Here is a 17,936-nt window from a genome sequence, read left to right on the forward strand (position 1 = left end):
ATTTACAAATGGGAAATTGCAAACAGGCTGACATTCTGGCACTTGTAACACCGGGAGAAAAAAAAAACCTTAACAACAATCCATGCATAGAAAAGCCATTTATAAAATGAAGCTTGGTATATTTAGTTCATTTGGATCCATAAATTCTCACATAGTTATCGTGTGTGTGTGTGTGTGTGTCTAATAGTGCATTCTGTTATATATTTGTAATGAAAGGCTTAAACTGAGTATGTGACCCTGTTGTCAGCTAGGGAAAAAAGACTATTTTTCAAACATGTTGTGTGGCTATTTTTAACCTGAGAACATTAATCAGAGAAGAGCTTAAATCTTACTTCCTCTGCTTGTTTCTCTGCTACAAATAGGATGACATGGTGTGAGTGTCCCTAACAGCACACACGACAAAGCCAGGCTGTTCTGATATTTGTGTGAAGGGCAAACTCAACTGTAAATCTCTCGGGCAGCTCTGCCTTTCCTCGCATCATCAGAGCCCATCCGGGTGTGACCCTCATCTCAACCTTCCAGAAGCCGCTGGCCCTTGCTTCTTGCTGCTGCTCTCTGATCTGACTTCTTGCTTAATCTGATCTAATCCTGCCAGCATTATCTTCATCTGTGCAATGAAACCTGAAAGATCCTTTCTCATATTTGGTGAGGAAAGGCATTTACTAAATTACTTGCTGAAATCATATGGTGAAGCTTGAGCTCCTTATTTTTGATTAGACGAAGGGTGTGAAATTGAGGCATATTATCAATGATGAGTTAGAAATCTAGGTTGCTCCCATTTTTGGATGCAAAGAGACTAAGAGCTGTGCAAAACACTGAAAGAGCCATAAAAAACTAGAAAAATCTCAGCTAAAAAATAATAAAATGTTTTATTCCTTGAGAAGTTTTTTTCAGAAGAAAAAATAATAAAGCAGATCTAATCCTTGACTATGATAGGAAAGTGATCTATTAAAATTTACTCTAATAATAATAATAATAATAATAATGAAACAAAAAACACTACTTCCTAAAAACGTAATTTGACTCCCATCTATGAAAAAATCTTCTCTGAGTTCTGGACCTTATAACTGGACTTATCAATATGTTCAAACTTCATCAGAACCTAAACTTGTATTTTTAAATCTACAGTGCCATAATAATCATCATGATGAGACTACAATTAAGATTTTACTGTTAACACACATAATACTTGTAAATTATCCATGTTTCCCATGTATTGAAATAATTACTACCCAAGTTACAAAAACCACAAAAGAGTAGTTGAAATGATTATTAAAGTCTGATGCATATTTATCCGGCAACTTTGGATTAGACTTTCATTAATAAATAAGTAGATTGGGCTAAAGTGGAATATCTAATGTAAATTATTTTTAAAACGCAGGCACCTGACAGAGATTTGAATGTTACTATTTGCATAAGAATAAAATGTAATTTTATACTTTTGTCTTATGTATAATTAAATATTATAATTGAATACACTGAAAGTATTAGACAGTAAATACACATTTTAAGAAAGGCTATTTCCCCCAAAGCTATTCCACAGATATGTTTATTTGCTAGAGAGGATATATATATACATACACATATATCCTCTTATATCAATAGTCAGATCTCTCCTAAGAAGTAAGCTAATTGAGCTGTTTGTGTTGATAAACTCCTTTTTCTCCAGACTATTCCACTCTGAGCCATAATTATTTGCAATTTGCCTAAGTCGTCCATTTACTGATACGTCAAGCATGAAACAGAGGCAATTCCAGAAAATGGAAATGCTTCTCAAAATCAATCTTTGGGAAATAATGTGGTAGAAGTTACTGTGTGATAGAAGACTACCTTATAACTGTCACATGGAGATGAATATTAATTTGTTGAGGTTAAGGTGGCTTTGTGCTTCATTTGTTGACTTTGCTTAGCCGTCAGCAAAGCAGCACAGCCCAATTACTCCAGCAAAGCCATTTTTTCTACCAGGAGTTTTATAATTTTTTATGTACTTACCAGTCAGCACACATAACAATGTCAAAATGTCCTTCCAGTTGAGAGACATCTGTCTCATTATCCCATCGTAAAACGCTTAAGGAGAAAAAGATTTTAAAAATTATACTTAGGCTTTTTAAAAAAACTTTTGATTTTGAGTTATTAACATTTTTTGTGGCACCTGAAATTATTTAAAAGGTATATACAAATTATTTCAAAAAGGATATAATAGAAAACTAGGATGTGAGTGTCTACTGTATTTTATTTAGACTTCAAATCTATGGAAGAAAACTCTACTTAAATACAAGTCTACTTTAGCCTAAGCTTTTGCTAGTTTTTATAGGTTTTTGTAGACAAGACAGAGAGAGAAATATCTTTACCACATTCATTGGAACAATTCTGTACCCTTAACATCAATGAAGTACATTGAAATCAAAAGTATTTCTATCTGACTGGAATACAGATTTATAAAATAAGCATAGTGGAACTTAGTATGTGTCTACCTGTGTGTCATGTCAGGTACATTTTTTATTGATGAAAAGTGTAAGCTGGCAAGATAGGAGAGGAAAAAAAAGTCACTTTTCATTTGGTGTTCTCAGGCATTCTTTAAAATTTCCCCATAGTGACACTTAGTCTCCAAAGGAGGATCCCTTTTAAACCTCACATTAATAATAATAACTAATAACATGCATTTGAAAATTCTGGTTGTGTTTATAAAGCCAACCAGCAGCTTTCACTACTCTCAATTGAAAACTGTGATGATTATTAGCATGGTACGACATTACAGTATTTTGATTTTTTTCTCTCTACCATGCAAAAACTGTGATTTGCAGTGCTATTTTTTTAAAAGTAAAATTTCATTAGTGTTTCCTGTTTTGATTCTTTAGAAATAAAGCAAGAGATCACATCTACCATATCCAGTTATATTGGCTTATTTTTGGTATGTTCTTTATAACTTCTACTCCACCACGTGAAAAGTCATATGACTGAATACAAAAAAATGTGTAAGTCTAGTCAGCCCCAAAATTCTTTTCATGTACACTAATACACATCAGTGCTGGTAAATTTGAGGTGGGAAAGATTACACACATCATCACAGGAACACCTGTACAGGCTGAGTGTGTGTTGGCCACTTACTTGTGTGAGTCTTGCTTACTGAACACCTGCTTAACAGACAAAGGTCAGGCTCTTTCTGAGCCATAGGCCAACCCTTGGCAGAGGCAGCCTACCAAGCCCCACCACCGTGTACGCCCCTAATTCCAGTGTGTGACCTGTGTGTTGTGTGAGCAGACAGACTTAGAACACCAGAGATGCTTTCCCCAATGTGCGTATCTCAGTGCTCACAGGCCCTGTGACACAGGAATGCTTTATGAATTAATGTTAGCGTCATTATACTTGCTGAGGCCCAGGGGAAAGCCAGGAAACAAAGGAAACTAGAAAATTCCTGTGAAATGAACTTTGTTTATAGGTTCCTCAGAAACTCCATATACCTAGGGAGAATACGGAACAACCAAGCAGCTTTTCTGGACCTGCCAAGCTTCTGGTATCCTAGAACTTGGGCTCAGTGCACAGCGAGGCTGCTCAGCCTCTCATCAAAAACCAGAAAGACCTCCAGAGCTTCTGGGAAGCTTTCAGCTGTGAGTCACCACAGCAGCTGGAACAAGTGATCTCTGAGAAAGTGACACGCCCAGAATGGCCACATGCACTGCGACATATTCACCAGAGGCATTGTCCTCAGTCTCATGAGGCTTAATGCCATGCTGTCCCTGCAGCGGAAAGCAGGTAACTCAGGGAGAAAGTGGTGTGATCAGGGTCTACTTTAGCCTAAGGGACACATGGAGGCTTATATTTTCATTTCCTACTCTCAGGAGGTGTGTAAGTTTGGGAAATTCCTCAATTTCTCTGAGTTTGCAGTCTGATGTCATGATTCAAGGAGCTGGTCCTCTCAATGCCTCACTTCCAGTGACCTTGTCCCATGTACCAGAACGCCATATCTGACCCCTTCTTAGGGTAATGCTTAAGCTGTGGTTTCCTTGCATCCAATTTGTTGCAATACTTACACAAATTTCAATAGCAAATTAACAGAAAAATGAGATTTTAAAAAATACGAGAAAATGTACAATAGATATTGTAATAAAGAAAGGGAAAGAAAGTGCTCAAAAGGAAAGAACAACTGATATAGGGGAAAGAAGAAAAGGAAGAAAGGAAAAGATTATATGTATGTAGGTGTACATATATAAATGTGTGTATATATATATATGTATGCAAGATACATAACTATACTACTAATCTCTGTTAGTGCATCCAAAAGAACAGTTTGTGCTGTCAGTGTTTGATTGTTCGATCATTTTTCGTACCGAGGTCTTGTAACCTTAACAACTACTTCCAAGACAACAATATGCAATATATTAACTAGTGTTAATTTCCTACTATTTTTTGGAATTCTGTATCATTTCTATCCTTTTTTTCTATCTTGCTTTTTAAAATTTAAAAAAAATATGAGAAGCATAAATAAAGAGCAAAATAAAAGGTAGATAATAGGATGTAGGGAGATAGATCTTTTGCAAATGGGAAAGCGATCAAGAAATGGGGAGAGGGGAGGGAAAGGAGATGAAAATTTACCAACTTCCCACATGTATTTTGTACATGTACCAGTCCCCCGTATTATATACTACAGACATGCACTAAGGAAAAAACAACAAAGGAATTCCAACTACAAGTCCACGACTCCATGGGGACTTTGAATTTCAGAACATACCTCACCGAAGATGATGACATTCAGCTCACAGCCTGTCCCTGTCCACAGTTCCTGCCCCCCAAGGCTTCTCTGATTCAGCCGCTCCCGGATCTCCTCTACAATCCACTACTGATACCAACAGGACACGCATTGTTCCACTTCCCTAGCATGTATCTTTCTTCCTCACCTAGCTTAAACTCTATTTTAATTATCTCTTGCATGCACCCTCTACACTTTTGTCTCCTTACTTCCTCGTTTGTATTGCACCCAGCTCTTTGCTTGGTCCGTATCTGCACGTGTGCCCTGAATGTGGTGGACAAAGCACACGGCTCCCTGACTGATTCGCTTTAGGTCCAAGACAGTGAACCTCGAGAAGGTTCTTCACACCCAGCAGTTATGTTTACCTTTCCTTTGTCCACTTGCTCTTCCACTCTTTGAAATCATTAGTTTGTACCTTCTCTCTTTTCAACATGCTAACGCCACCTCCCTCATCCTTGCCTTCAGCTGATGGCCCTTTTCCTGTGTTGCTGTCAAAATCGTAGCAATCAGAACTTCACTAACTTCCCGCTACCACACCACCATTCCGACCGCATATACACGCAGGTACTCTGCCTTCCTGCCGTTATCGCACTCTGTCCACAGCCACACCTCCTCATGTGCTACATCCATCTCTTCTCATCTTCTGCAATTTCCTTTCTCTTTCCTATACTGTCAGTTCTTCTTCCTCTGAATTATTTCCCTCAGTCTTCAGCCATACAGTTATTTCCTTCCTCATGAATACCTTCTTTTGATGCCTCCTTCTCTTCCAGTTATCATTTCCTTTATCTATGTCTCCTTTGCAGCCAAATTCTACTCTCCTCCCATTCTATTTTCAATCTACTACCACAGCTTTTGTCTCCAGTTACAAAAAAACAAAAGCAACTACAAAAAAAACCCCAAAAAATGCTGCTCTTGTAAAACTCACCAAAGATCTGCATATTGCTAACATCAGCTCAGTTCTTAGCCCTCCTCTTCAACCATGAGCTCCAGATTTACATATACAATTCATTGTTTTAATATTTCCACTTGAATAATTACTATAGACAATTTAAGCTTAAAGTGTCAACATTTGAATTCCTGAACCTGTTTCCCAAATTCACTTTACACAGTCCTTTCTATCTTGTTAATGGTAATTCCAACTTTCTAGTTACTCAAACCAAAACCCATTCTGTATTACATATGCCAGAAATATGGTTAGCTCTACCTTTGAAACATATCAAAATACAACCACTTTTTTTTGTTCCCTGGTCTAAACTACCTCTGTTTCTCATCTGAATTATTGCAGGCTCTTCTAATTTGTCTCCCTGCTTTCATTTGCCACCCTACAATCTCTGTTCAAGAAAGCCTCTAGAGTGAACCTTTTAAAATGTATATCAGATTGCAAGCAGGTGGTCATGAGTTCAATCCCCGGTACCGATAACAAAAAAAAAAAAAAAAAAAAAAAAAAGAACTAAAAAAAAATGTATATCAGAGCAGGAGTTTTCTCTTTTTCCCTGTAAAGGTTCCTCTCTCTTAATTCAGCATAAAACACCAAGTCCTTACAATGACTTAGAAAGAGACCCCATACCAGTGATGGCGAACCTTTTGGAGCTTTGCATGCTACAAACAGCCCACCTGTGTCACAAGTGCCATCAGTTCACTACTGCCCTGTAAGTTCAGATGAAGTGGTATGTCATTTGAGGATAGATCATAGTAAGTTAAAGGTGTACACTATAAAATCTAAGCAATTACTAAGATAACAAAGCTGTTACAGTTAATAAACAAAAGCAATAAAATAGAATAGTATAATAAATGACTTAATCCAACAAAGTGCAGAAAAAAGATGAAAACAAAGAACAGTCGGAACCAACAGAAAGTAAATATCAAGATAATAGATTCAAATCTAACCACAATCAGTAATTTTACTACACGAAAATGGTCTAAACACCCCAATTAAAAGGCAGAGAATTGCATACAGAATAGAAAAGTTAGGCCCAGCTACACATGGCTTACAACAAATGCACTTTAAATATAAAGACACAAATGGGTTAAAAGTATAGTGTGAAAAGAAAAAATACAAATGCTAGGCAAAAGAAAGCCAGAGTGGGTGTATTAACATCAGATATAGTAAATTTCAGAGCAAAATATTGCGAGCAGTAGATTGCTTTATAATGTTAAAGGAACAATTCAAAAAGCGGATATAACAATTCTAAATGTTTGAACACTGAATAATAGAGCTCTGAATATGAAGCCCAAATGGATAGCACTACAAGGAAACATAGACAGCACACTTACAGCCATGATTTCAGTGCTCTCCTCTCAGTAATTGATTAGCCAGACGGAAAATAAGAAAGCTCCAGGTAACTCTAACATTGTCAACTAATTTGTCTTAATTGATATTTATACAATAGTCAACAGGGGCAAATGTATATTCTATTCAGATATTTACCAAGATATATTTATTCTGGGTCAATAAATTAAAAAGAATCTAAGTCACATAAAAATATGTTCCTTGGCCACAAAGTAATTAAATTAGAAACCACTAATAAATTAGAAATCAATCTTTCCTACAAACCTTCAAATACTTGGAAAATACATTTGTAGATAGTTTAGGATCCAAAAAAGAAAGCAAAGCATAAACTGAATTGAATAAAAATATATCAAAATATATGGAATACCACAAATAATTTAGAAGAAAATTAATAATGCTAACTGCCTGTATTAGAGAAGAAAGGTCACATCAACGAACTCAATTTCTAGCTAAGTAAATAAGAAAAGATAAGCACATTAAACTCACCATAACTAGAAGAAAGGAAGTAATGATGGTTATAGCAAAAATGAGTGAAATAGAAAACAAAACAAAACAAAAAATCAATGAAGCCAAATACTTGTTCTTTGAGATAAATGAAATTGATAAACCTCTAGTTATACTGGTCAGGAAAATAATGGAGCAGATATAAATCACCAATATGATAAATAAGGAGAGGTGGTAGCACTAAAAATTCTATAGATATTGAAGAATATACAGTATATGTGTACATACACAAAACTGTCTGTAAAAACATCTATAAATACACACATACATACACCCACACATATATACATATATATATACATATACATATATATAGCATATATACCAATTTATTATGATCAAGTGGGATTGTTCCTAAGATTATAGGTAGGTTTGACATTTCAAAAGTGATCTATATCATCCACAGTATTAATAAATTAAAGAAGTAGCATACGCCGGGTACCGTGGCACATGCTTGTAATTCCAACACTTGGGAGCTCAAGTTTGAGGGCAGGAGCTCAAGTTTGAGGGCAGCCTGGCTACATAGGCCACATAGTGAGTTCAAGGCCAGCTTGAACTAATACTCAGTGGGACCCTGTTTCAAAAACAAAAAGAAAGAAGGAAGGAAGGAAGGAAAGAAAGAATATGATCATCTCAAACAGTGCAGAATATGCATTTGAAAAAGTCCACCACATCATTCTCCATTTTGAAGAGAACTTTCAGTAACCAAAGAATAGAAGGAAACTTTTTCAACCTAAAAAAGTTTATCAATGAAAAATCTGCATTTAACATCACACTTAATGGTGAGAGGCTGGATACCTTCTTCCTAACAACAGCCATAAGAAAGAGATGTTTCTTGTCACTATTCAATATTGCACTGAAGATTCCATGCATTCCATAAGGCAAGAAATAAAAAAGCATTTAGATATTTCAGGGAGGAGTAAAATTATACTTACTAGGAGGCAACACAGTCATCTAAGTAGAAAACGTAACAGTATATGCAAAAAGCTATGAAAACTAATGAGAATTTAGCAGGCTGGTGGGATACAAGATCAATAGAAAAATCAGCTGAATTTCTTTATGCAAGTGAAAATAACTGGAAATTGGAATCGCCAACTTTATGCCATTTATAATAGCATAAAAATTTTATAAAAGCATAAGCATACGGATTGGGGGTTTAGCTTAGTGGCCTAACTGCCTGCTTGGCAAATGTGAGGTTGTGAGTTCAACCCCTGGTACTCCCTCCCCCAAAAAGCATAAGCATATAAAACAGAGAGATTATTTAGACTTAAGAGAAATTTAGTAAGACCTGAATAAATACAGACAATTGAAATAGACAAGGAATAAAATGAGGTCTTAAAATCTGGCTATCTATATTTTTAAAAAATAACTTCAATCTATATTTTGAATCATTTGCAAAAATTAACTCAAAATGGATCATAATCCTATAGGCAAAAGCTAACATTTATAAAACTTACAGATGAAAATGTAGGAGAAAATCTTTGTAACCTTGTGCCAAACAAAGATTGATTCCATACACACAAAATGCATCATTCACAAAAGAACAAACTGGTAAATTGAATATCATTAAAATTAAAAAAGTTTGCACTTTGAAAGACACTGAAGAGACTGAAGACACATGAAGAGACTGAAAAGATAAACTACAGGTTAGGAGAAAATGTTTGCAAATCATGTATCTTCTATAGAGCTTACATTCAGTGCATGTAAAGAATGATCAGAGTATGCCAATAATAAAAAAAAGCAATCTAATTTTTAGAAAGTAAACAAAAATTTTAACAGACACTTTACCAAAGATATATGAATCTTAAGTCAAAATATAAACATCCACCTAACATCATTAGGCATTAGAGAACTTTTAATTAAATTCCAATGAGAATCCTTCTTAGAAATGACTGTAATTTAACAGACACTTATGAGATTGCCTGAAGTTTCAAAGGCTGATCATATTTAGAGTTGGCAATGATGCGGAGAAAATGGAGTGGAGAAAATCCTCCACCACTATGAAGGGAATATAAAATAGCACAAGCACTTCTGAAAAGTTTGGCGTGTTCTTCAAAAGTTAAATATAACTCTATATGATTTATCTATTTCACTCCTACTTATTAATCCTAAAGAAAGCATGTGTACCCTTGTAAAGACATGTTCCTAATAGCTTTATTAGCCCAAAATTGGCAGCAATCAAAAAGTCCATCAACAAGTGAAGGAACAAACAAATCCCACGTACAATGAGCTTTGCAAATCAGGAGTGAAAGGTAAGAAACTAACTGATACAGGGAACAACATTTGTGCATTGCAAAATAACTTTACTGAGAAGAACGACTAAACCAGCACCCATTAAAGGATTCCCTTTATTTAAAACTCTAGAAAGTAGACACTACTTTTTAATGAGAGAAAACAAACCAGTGGATTCCTGGGGAAGAAGGAAACTTAAAGGAGCAGAATTAGGGGTCAAAAAAGAGCAAGAAAGAACTTTAGGAGGTGATGGATGTGCTACTCTTTCCATTGCGGTTATGGTTTCAAGGGTGTACACAGATTTCAAAATTTATGTTATTGAATGTCCAGCTACTAAACATCAATTTTATCACAAAACATTGCTTGTTTTAAAGCTTTCTGAAAAAAATCAGTGTACATACATGACTATAAATAGATCCCTAGCCAACATATATTTTATAACTTAAGGCATCATGCTCATAGGTAAAGACATGTAGAGGACAGTCTATAAAAATCCAAGTCACATCAATGTATTAGTTGTAATTATACTGACACCAAAGTAAAATTTATGTTGCCTCCATTTCATTTCATTTCATTGCAATGTTAAAATTTTACTTCTGTTTGAATTGTTAAAATTTTACATACAGAAATGTTGCAAAACTAATCATTTATTTCGAACTTCCTATGTTCTAGAAGAGTTTTGATAGCTACAGGCTTGTCATATCCAGTACATTTCACAGGTAAAGTACGGCAGGAAGAATGTACAGGCTTTGTAGCTAGACTGCTTTGACTTCAAAGACTACCACTTAGAAGCCAAAGACTGAAGTGTTCTGAGTATCATGCTCTTGTCTATAAAAGACAAAATAATCACACTGTAGGATCAATTAAGCACAGAATGAGAAACAGCATATGAAAGCATTACATTATGAAGGTGTATTATAGGTAGGTGCTTGAAAAATAGCAATTTCTCTTCCCTTACTCTTGTGCTAATGTATCGTGTCTCCTCTTCTCTGATTTTGAATTTAGGGTTTCAACTCAGAGCAAAAAAATCAACTCCATTTCTAGTAGGATTTCTGTTTTGTGATGTAAAACTCACACTAAAACAATGTCTCAAACAGCAAGACTTTTGAGCTTACAGTAAAATTTAATGTCAAGTAGGCTCAATCTAATTTGTATTTCATGTGGTGATCATAGAGAACTTTCCTTATAGAGATTTACAGCATTTTTCTTCACACATTCGCAATGGATAATATTCCTTTGTTTGCCTTTATACTTGCAGACATCTGCTGGCAGGTCAGCAAACCATGGTTTGAAATCAGATTGCTAAAAAGGCAGGTCCTTCCTGTGCATTTGCGAAAGTAGTGTAGTGATGCAATTCTTTATTATTATCATCATTATTATCATTATTATTTTAATGAAGCAGACAAAACCCAGGGCCTCACACATGCTGACCAAGCCCTGTACCACTGAGCTACACCCTCAGCCCTTGATAACAACTGTTGATCATACCTGCTAAATGCAAACAATCTTGAGTTTTGCAAAAATCAGCTCTCTTACCAGCAATAGAGGAGGCAACAGTTCTCTCTGCATGGACACGACAGGCATTCTTTCCACAGGCCTCCAGGAGCCTTTGCCACAGTTTCCTTCATCTCATTTGTCCACGTCTATGTTGTCAGAGCTCGCCCTTAACAGAGGGTCCATTTCAGTCATTTACAGTGTTTACCCAAACTGGTAAATCGCTGCTGCTCTTTCAAATGACTGCCTATTTGCCACTTGTCTCTCCATTTCTTCTGATCCTTTGTAGAGTTTTAAATTGCCATACGGTAGAAGCCTCTATAATAGTATTTCAGACATTTATGAAGAAGTAAGCCATCTAAATCTAGAACTGTAATGAATGAGGAGGGGCGCCAATCTGCTGATTTCCTAACTTGTGAGTCACCTGCGGAGTTTGGTCGAACCCTCACTGGATGAACAGTATAAACAGTAGCACAAAGAGGTAATGTTTTTATAATTGTAAGAGAATATACAGGCCTATTTAGAAGACAACACACTCAAAACAAAAGGATTGCAGCTGTGCAAAGTGTTCTAACCAGAGCCTGATCACTGAGGACTGGACATGCTGGGGAAGGTCTGACTGCATGTGCCCTCACTGGCAGGCTTTGGACAGGAAGAAAGGAGAGAGAACAACTCGGACATTTCTCAAGAGGCAAAGGTTTGGAGGCTGGGATGATACATGAATATTTTAAACTCCCAAAAGACCCCAGGTCTTCACTCTCAGCAGGTGATCCTACAGAAAGCCCAGCAAGTTCTGAAAATATCTTTCCCTTCTTCATCTTTCTCTCTTTTCCTCTCATCTAAAGCAAGCAGTAGGGTTATTCTCCCTGTTCAGGAGACACTCAGTGTCTGTGTGCTGTTGGGAGCCCCTCTTTTATTCCCCTTGGGTCAGGGCTTCTCAGATTTGAGCATGTATCAGAATCTTCAGTCTGTTAAAGCACAGGATGTTTGGACCTCAAACCCAGAATTTCTGAGTCAGTTTCTTGAGTGGGTGGGGGCCCTGAGAATACGCATTTGTGACACATTCCCAACTGATGCGACACTGCTGACTGGGAACCACAGCTCCAAAAGCACTAAGGTCTTTGCTGGATGATATATGAAATGTGAAATATTTCAAAAGTGAAATATTCCTCTTTTCTATTTTCACTGATCTCTTTCCTCGGCTGTTCTGGCTTCCTGCTCAACTGTTCCCTTGACTCAGCTTCTCATTCTCTCTTTGCCTTTGCCACCAACATTTCTGTGGTGATAGACACTGTTTTACCTCCCTTGTGACGTGACCTTTCTCCCAACAGTCACTGAACTTGCTCTGCTGTTTGCTTGACCGTCAGAAATCTGCAGTCACTGACACAGGTGCCTATCCTCTCCTTGGATTCCTGTCCTAGACTTGCTTCCATGAGGAGGGATCATCCCACGCCACCCTGATTCACAGATCCTCCTCTTACCCCTTTTCAGTTTCCCTTTATGGGCAAATTCTCTGATTCTGAAATGACATTTTTGAAGATTTTATCCTTGGCAGCTTCTCCTTTCCAGTTCCCATAGTTAGGCTGTTATCTCTTGATCTTGATTTTTTTTTTTTAGTATTGTGGATCGAATCCAAGGCCTCACGCATATCAGGCAAGTGCTCTACCACTGAGTTGTATGATCAGCTCTAGTTCTCAATGTCTCTAAATCTGCCACAGCATTGTTCTAAGATATGAACTTTTATTCCTAACCTAATTATTTCCATAAAGATGTTCTACAGCCACCTGTGATCTCTAACTTCTCTGTATTTTCTTTACCTCCAGCATGAGGTCAATTCTCTACAATGGCCTCACAGTTGATACCCTCACTTACAACTGGTTTCTGTCTGTTTTTCTATCTGTCTCTAAAGTAGTTTTTAAATAAAAAAGACTTTTATTGCCAAATGAAACGCAAAGAAAGCCACACAAAACAAATACATGCCTTAATTAATTATGATGAGGCAGAATACTTGTAACTACCACAGCCTGGATACAGGACGCAGTGCTCTGCATGACACCCCCTTTCTGTGCTCTATGCCATCTCCTTCTCCTTCCTCCCTAACACAAGGACTTAACTGACCTATCTGCCCTGGCTTTTTCCCACTCACTACAAATATCTAAATCCTCTGGGGATACAGCTCAGCCAGGCAGCGCCTGCCTGGCAAGCATGAGGTTGTGAATTCAATCCTCAGTAGCAAAACAAGCATCTAAATTAGTCTGGACTTGGCTTGTCTATATCTGACATCTGAAGTTAGTCCCTCACTGCTTTTTACAACTGGAAGGCCTGCTTCAGTTCTCCCTGCCTCCAGCCTTTACTTGCCAACTCACAGCTCAGCGGCCACCTCTTCCATGAATCCTCCTTGATCTATGTCTATGCAGCATAATTCACTTTGACTTTGATCTCGGGAGCTGGACAAGTGTCTGTCTCGTTTGAATATCTTGAGGTTTCTAAAGGAGGAACCTCACCTCTCTTGTCTTCATAATTCTTAATGAGCCCTTCACAGTGACACCTACAGAGCAAACACTAAATTACATTTTATTCCATTAAGTTGGACACAAATAGTTGCTTAGTGAATTTATTTAGACAAAAAGTTGTTTATAAACAAATCCCATGTCCCTAAAGAAGAACACATGTAAGACAGACACAGCATATACCCACATGCATCATGCACACATGTCCAGGAACCAAGGCAATAAATAAGATAAGAGAGATTTAAGCAATATATTTGGGTCTCCATTTTTTCTCCATTAAAACTAATGTTTCTCAACTGGAGAATATGAGCAGCTAAGAGAGGGCAATTCTTCATTCAATGAATTGTCCCTTGAAATACAAGATATTTATGATCTCTGCTTCCCCTACTATTAGTCATAATCTCTAATTATTGTGAAAACCAAACAAAATGTCTTATATGATTACAAACAGAGTATAGAGGGGAACACATGGACCACCTCTGACTCAGAATTGTTGTTGGATTATCCCTGAGGTCTTTTCCACCTCTGATGTGTGCTTCCTGTCAATAAGAAACTAATCAGATTATTCTCTTATCTATATAATTTTCCTCTGTCCACTGCCATATACATCTTCAATAAGATGTCACCATAGAAATTCAGAGTCCAAAGTGGGAAATGAACGCCTCCCTCATGAAAAATCAAAAAAGACTTGTCCTTCCCTAAAGACAAGCAGAGGAGATCCATAGGCTTCTCTTTATGCTTTCAGTTTACAATCTGAGCAGCAATCTAGGGATATAAAATGTGCTTATCCACATGTACAAGGGACGATCAAAAGATACAGTGAAAACGATGGGCCTGGTGTATTGGTGCAAGGTAGAGTATTTCAGTATTTTAAGGGGGATTAATGGCAATATGTCTTTAATGTAATCCATTTTTTAATTTAAACATCCATAAAGCTTCCTTCCCATCACTTTAGGATTGCCCTTATTGATCAAACATTTATGGCAATTTCTGTCAAAACGTTTCAGTGTATGTTCATCTACCTGATTCATTGGACTTGGCACCACATGATGTCTGGCTTTTTCCCAAAGTCAGCATGACTAGGAGAGGTAAATATTTTTAATCAGTTCAGGACACTGAAGCAGCCACATCACCACAACTAAACACTCTTGCTAAAGAGGACTTTCAGAACTGTTTCAGAAAGTGGCGAGAGCCAGGTGTGGTGATGCATGTCTATAATCCCAGCACTCAGGGGGCTGAGGCAGGATTGCTGGGAGTTTGAGGCAAACCTAGGTTACATAGTGAGTTCAAGACCAGCCCAACAGCTTGACCTACATAGCAGACTCTGTTTTAAAAGATTAGCAAGTGGCAAGAACAATGAGACAAGCATGTTTGAAGAAGCAAGGAGGATACACTGAGGGGGATTAATGGTAATGTGCCTTTTCCTGTAATAAGTTTTTTAAAAATTAAATGTTCACCATATTTTTTTTTAATCACACCTCATAGTCTGTGCTCCAGAATCAATAGAGGAGGTTGCTAAAATGTAAGATCCAGGAGCCTTAACTCATGGAGTCTCAATTTTCAAGGTTGCTCTGATGCCCAGAAACTGGGTTTCTAAACCAAGGAAGCACCACAGGTAACCCCCAAGAGGATGGGCTGTGGGCCATGTTTAGAAAACCTGTTCCAGAGGATCTCTACCTATGTGTATTTAGACTTAGAACACTTTTTTTTAGCTGCATCTAGCTGCTAGTTTATAAGCATCAGATTTTTTTTCAAATGAGAAATTTTAGAGAGGGTGTCACTCTAGGGAATTAATAGTAGCCCAAAAGACAGAATTTATTTATTTACTTTTTTGCTGCCGGGGATTGAATGTGGGGTCCTCGTTTCCAGAATGATTTAAATTTTTAAAATTTCTTTTATTTTAAAGAGAATAAAACAAAAAGAACAGAACAAAGCAAATCAGAACAATGCAAGCAACACAACACTTCACAAGACAACCAGATATCAAATGAGACCATAATGTCTCATTTCTTTGAAATAGTTGAGCATACCTTCACACCCAATAATATAAAACATAATAAAATAAAACCAAAAATGGTTTTATAGTATAAAACCATTCAAGACAATGAAAGCATCACAGGACTTCAAAACCAAATAACAAGAAATGAACAATGGCTACTATAATATCTCATTTTCCTCAAAGAATTAGTTTATACCATCACATGTAATCAAATCAAATCAAATACAATAGGACAGAACCAATCAAAACAGAAGAACAAAAGCATGGTAGGACTTCAAAACAAGATGGTAGTAAATCAGCAGTGGCTGCCATATTGTCTTGTTTTCTTCAAAATAGCTGTTCATACCATCACACATAATAAAATCAAATAAAACAGAATAAAAACAATCAGAACAATGAATGAAAGTCTTTTAAGACTTCAAAGCAATATAATAGGAAACCATGATTATCATAAAATATCCCATTATATTCAATATAGCTGCCCCTACCATCTGACAGCATAAAATCTAACAAAAGAACACAGAACAAAGCCAAACCTAACAAAGTTGTGTAAATAATGCAAGAGTTCAAGACAATAAGAAATTGACAATAGTTTCCACCTTTCCCTCCCAGATGTTTCCTCTCCTTTGCTCTTACATTAACTATTTTGCTTTGGGGTCTCATTAATTCCTTTTATTTCTTATGCTAGGGTTCATGCATATAAAGTTCAAATTGTTTCAGCCATGAACATGATTTCCAGTTGCATTCATTTACCTACAGGAGGCTTGAGATTATTCTACTAAAGTAGCTGGGTAGTTTTCCACTGCATGAAAATACCATCTTTCCCATGCATTCTGTGGTTGATGGGCAAGTTACTCTTGATTTTTTTGTTTGTTTCCTGTCACATGGAACAATTGTTTCCTCTCCTTTCATTTTCAGTCTATAAATTTCCTTTCCAGTGAGATGTGTTTCTGGTATATAGTATATTGAAGGATTTTATTTCTTGGTCCACTCTCCTTGTGTTTCTTTTTATTGTTGACCTGAGGCCATCTACATTAATGGTTACAACCAGCATACATTGGTTTGTCTCTGCCCTGCTATCCTCCTGATGTTGGTCCTCCACTTTTTCCCTTCATTCAATTGCCTGCTCTGTTTGTGATCTTCCTCTGCTGCTGTTCCTGGAACCGTGGTTATCTTTATCTCTCTCTAGAATATTCTTTAGCATTCTTGGTAGGATTGGTTTGGTAGTCATGAATTCCTTCAATTGTTCTTTACCATATAAGTATCAAATTTTTCCATCAATTTTGAAAGATAGCTTTGCAGGGCACATCAATCTGGGTTGAAAGTTGTTTTCTTTCAGGATTTGAAAGACTTCACTCCAAACTTTTCTTGACTTGATGGTTGGTGTTGACAATTCTGCTGAAATTCTGATTGGTTTTCTTTATAGGTGATCTATTTCTTTTCTCTAACAGCTTTTAATATTCTGCTCTTGTGCTGAATTTCTGGAATCTTATTATACGTCTGGGTATAGATTTACTTTGGTTATGGCTAGTTGGAGTCCTATATGCCTCACTTACCTGCATGCAGGATCCATTTCTCATGTTTGGGAAGTTTTCTTCTATTACTTCTGTGAATACCCTTTTAATTTCATTTGTTTTGACCCCTGCTTCTTCATTGATACCTATCAGTCTTAAATTATGCTTCTTTGCATCATCTTGCAGCCATTGAGTTGTTATATCCTGATTCTGTGTTATTTTTAAGAGATCTTTCCTTTCACGATCACTAGCTGCAATCCTGTCTTTAAGTTTTGAAACTATCTTCAGTCTCTTTCAAGTGGTTTTGCCAGCTTTTGATTGAATTTTTAATTTCCTACATCTCTCTTTGAATCTGTTTCTTGCATTGTAATTCCTTTCTATATTCACTCAAGGTTTCCATCATTTTCCTATGCTCCTCTTTATTATTGTCTATGTCTTCTTTAGATCTGCTGAACAATTCTTTCAGTATGCTTGTGATTTCTCCTTTTACCTGAGACATTATTTCTGATTTGACTGCTTTTATAATCTCATGAAGTTGTTTCCTTACTTCAGTTGCTATCCTTTCAGAGTTTTTAGGTGTTTGACTTCTGTTTTCTTCCATGACTCTATCTCCCAGATTTATTGTGTATGGGCTAGAGGTCTGAAT

At 36.7% G+C, this 17,936-nt stretch overlaps 1 protein-coding gene across 6 annotated transcripts in view; it reads right to left on the reverse strand.

Annotated features, from left to right (window-relative positions):
- Window positions 1–17,936, reverse strand: part of Camkmt (calmodulin-lysine N-methyltransferase) — a 391,740-nt gene that overhangs the window by 30,480 nt on the left and 343,324 nt on the right. For 4 of the 6 annotated variants that reach the window (XM_063229136.1, XM_003473060.5, XM_063229153.1 and 1 more), the window contains one exon: window positions 1,993–2,067. The exons of the other annotated variants lie outside the window; for them this stretch is intronic. In XM_063229136.1, the coding sequence (XP_063085206.1) occupies window positions 1,993–2,067 (75 nt within the window). The remainder of the gene's footprint in view (window positions 1–1,992; window positions 2,068–17,936) is intronic. 6 annotated transcript variants of the gene reach the window in all.

This window comes from Cavia porcellus, unplaced genomic scaffold, assembly GCF_034190915.1.
Source record: "Cavia porcellus strain 051 isolate PalLab524CR breed Dunkin Hartley unplaced genomic scaffold, mCavPor4.1 scaffold_1, whole genome shotgun sequence".
Classification (NCBI taxonomy): domain Eukaryota; kingdom Metazoa; phylum Chordata; class Mammalia; order Rodentia; family Caviidae; genus Cavia; species Cavia porcellus.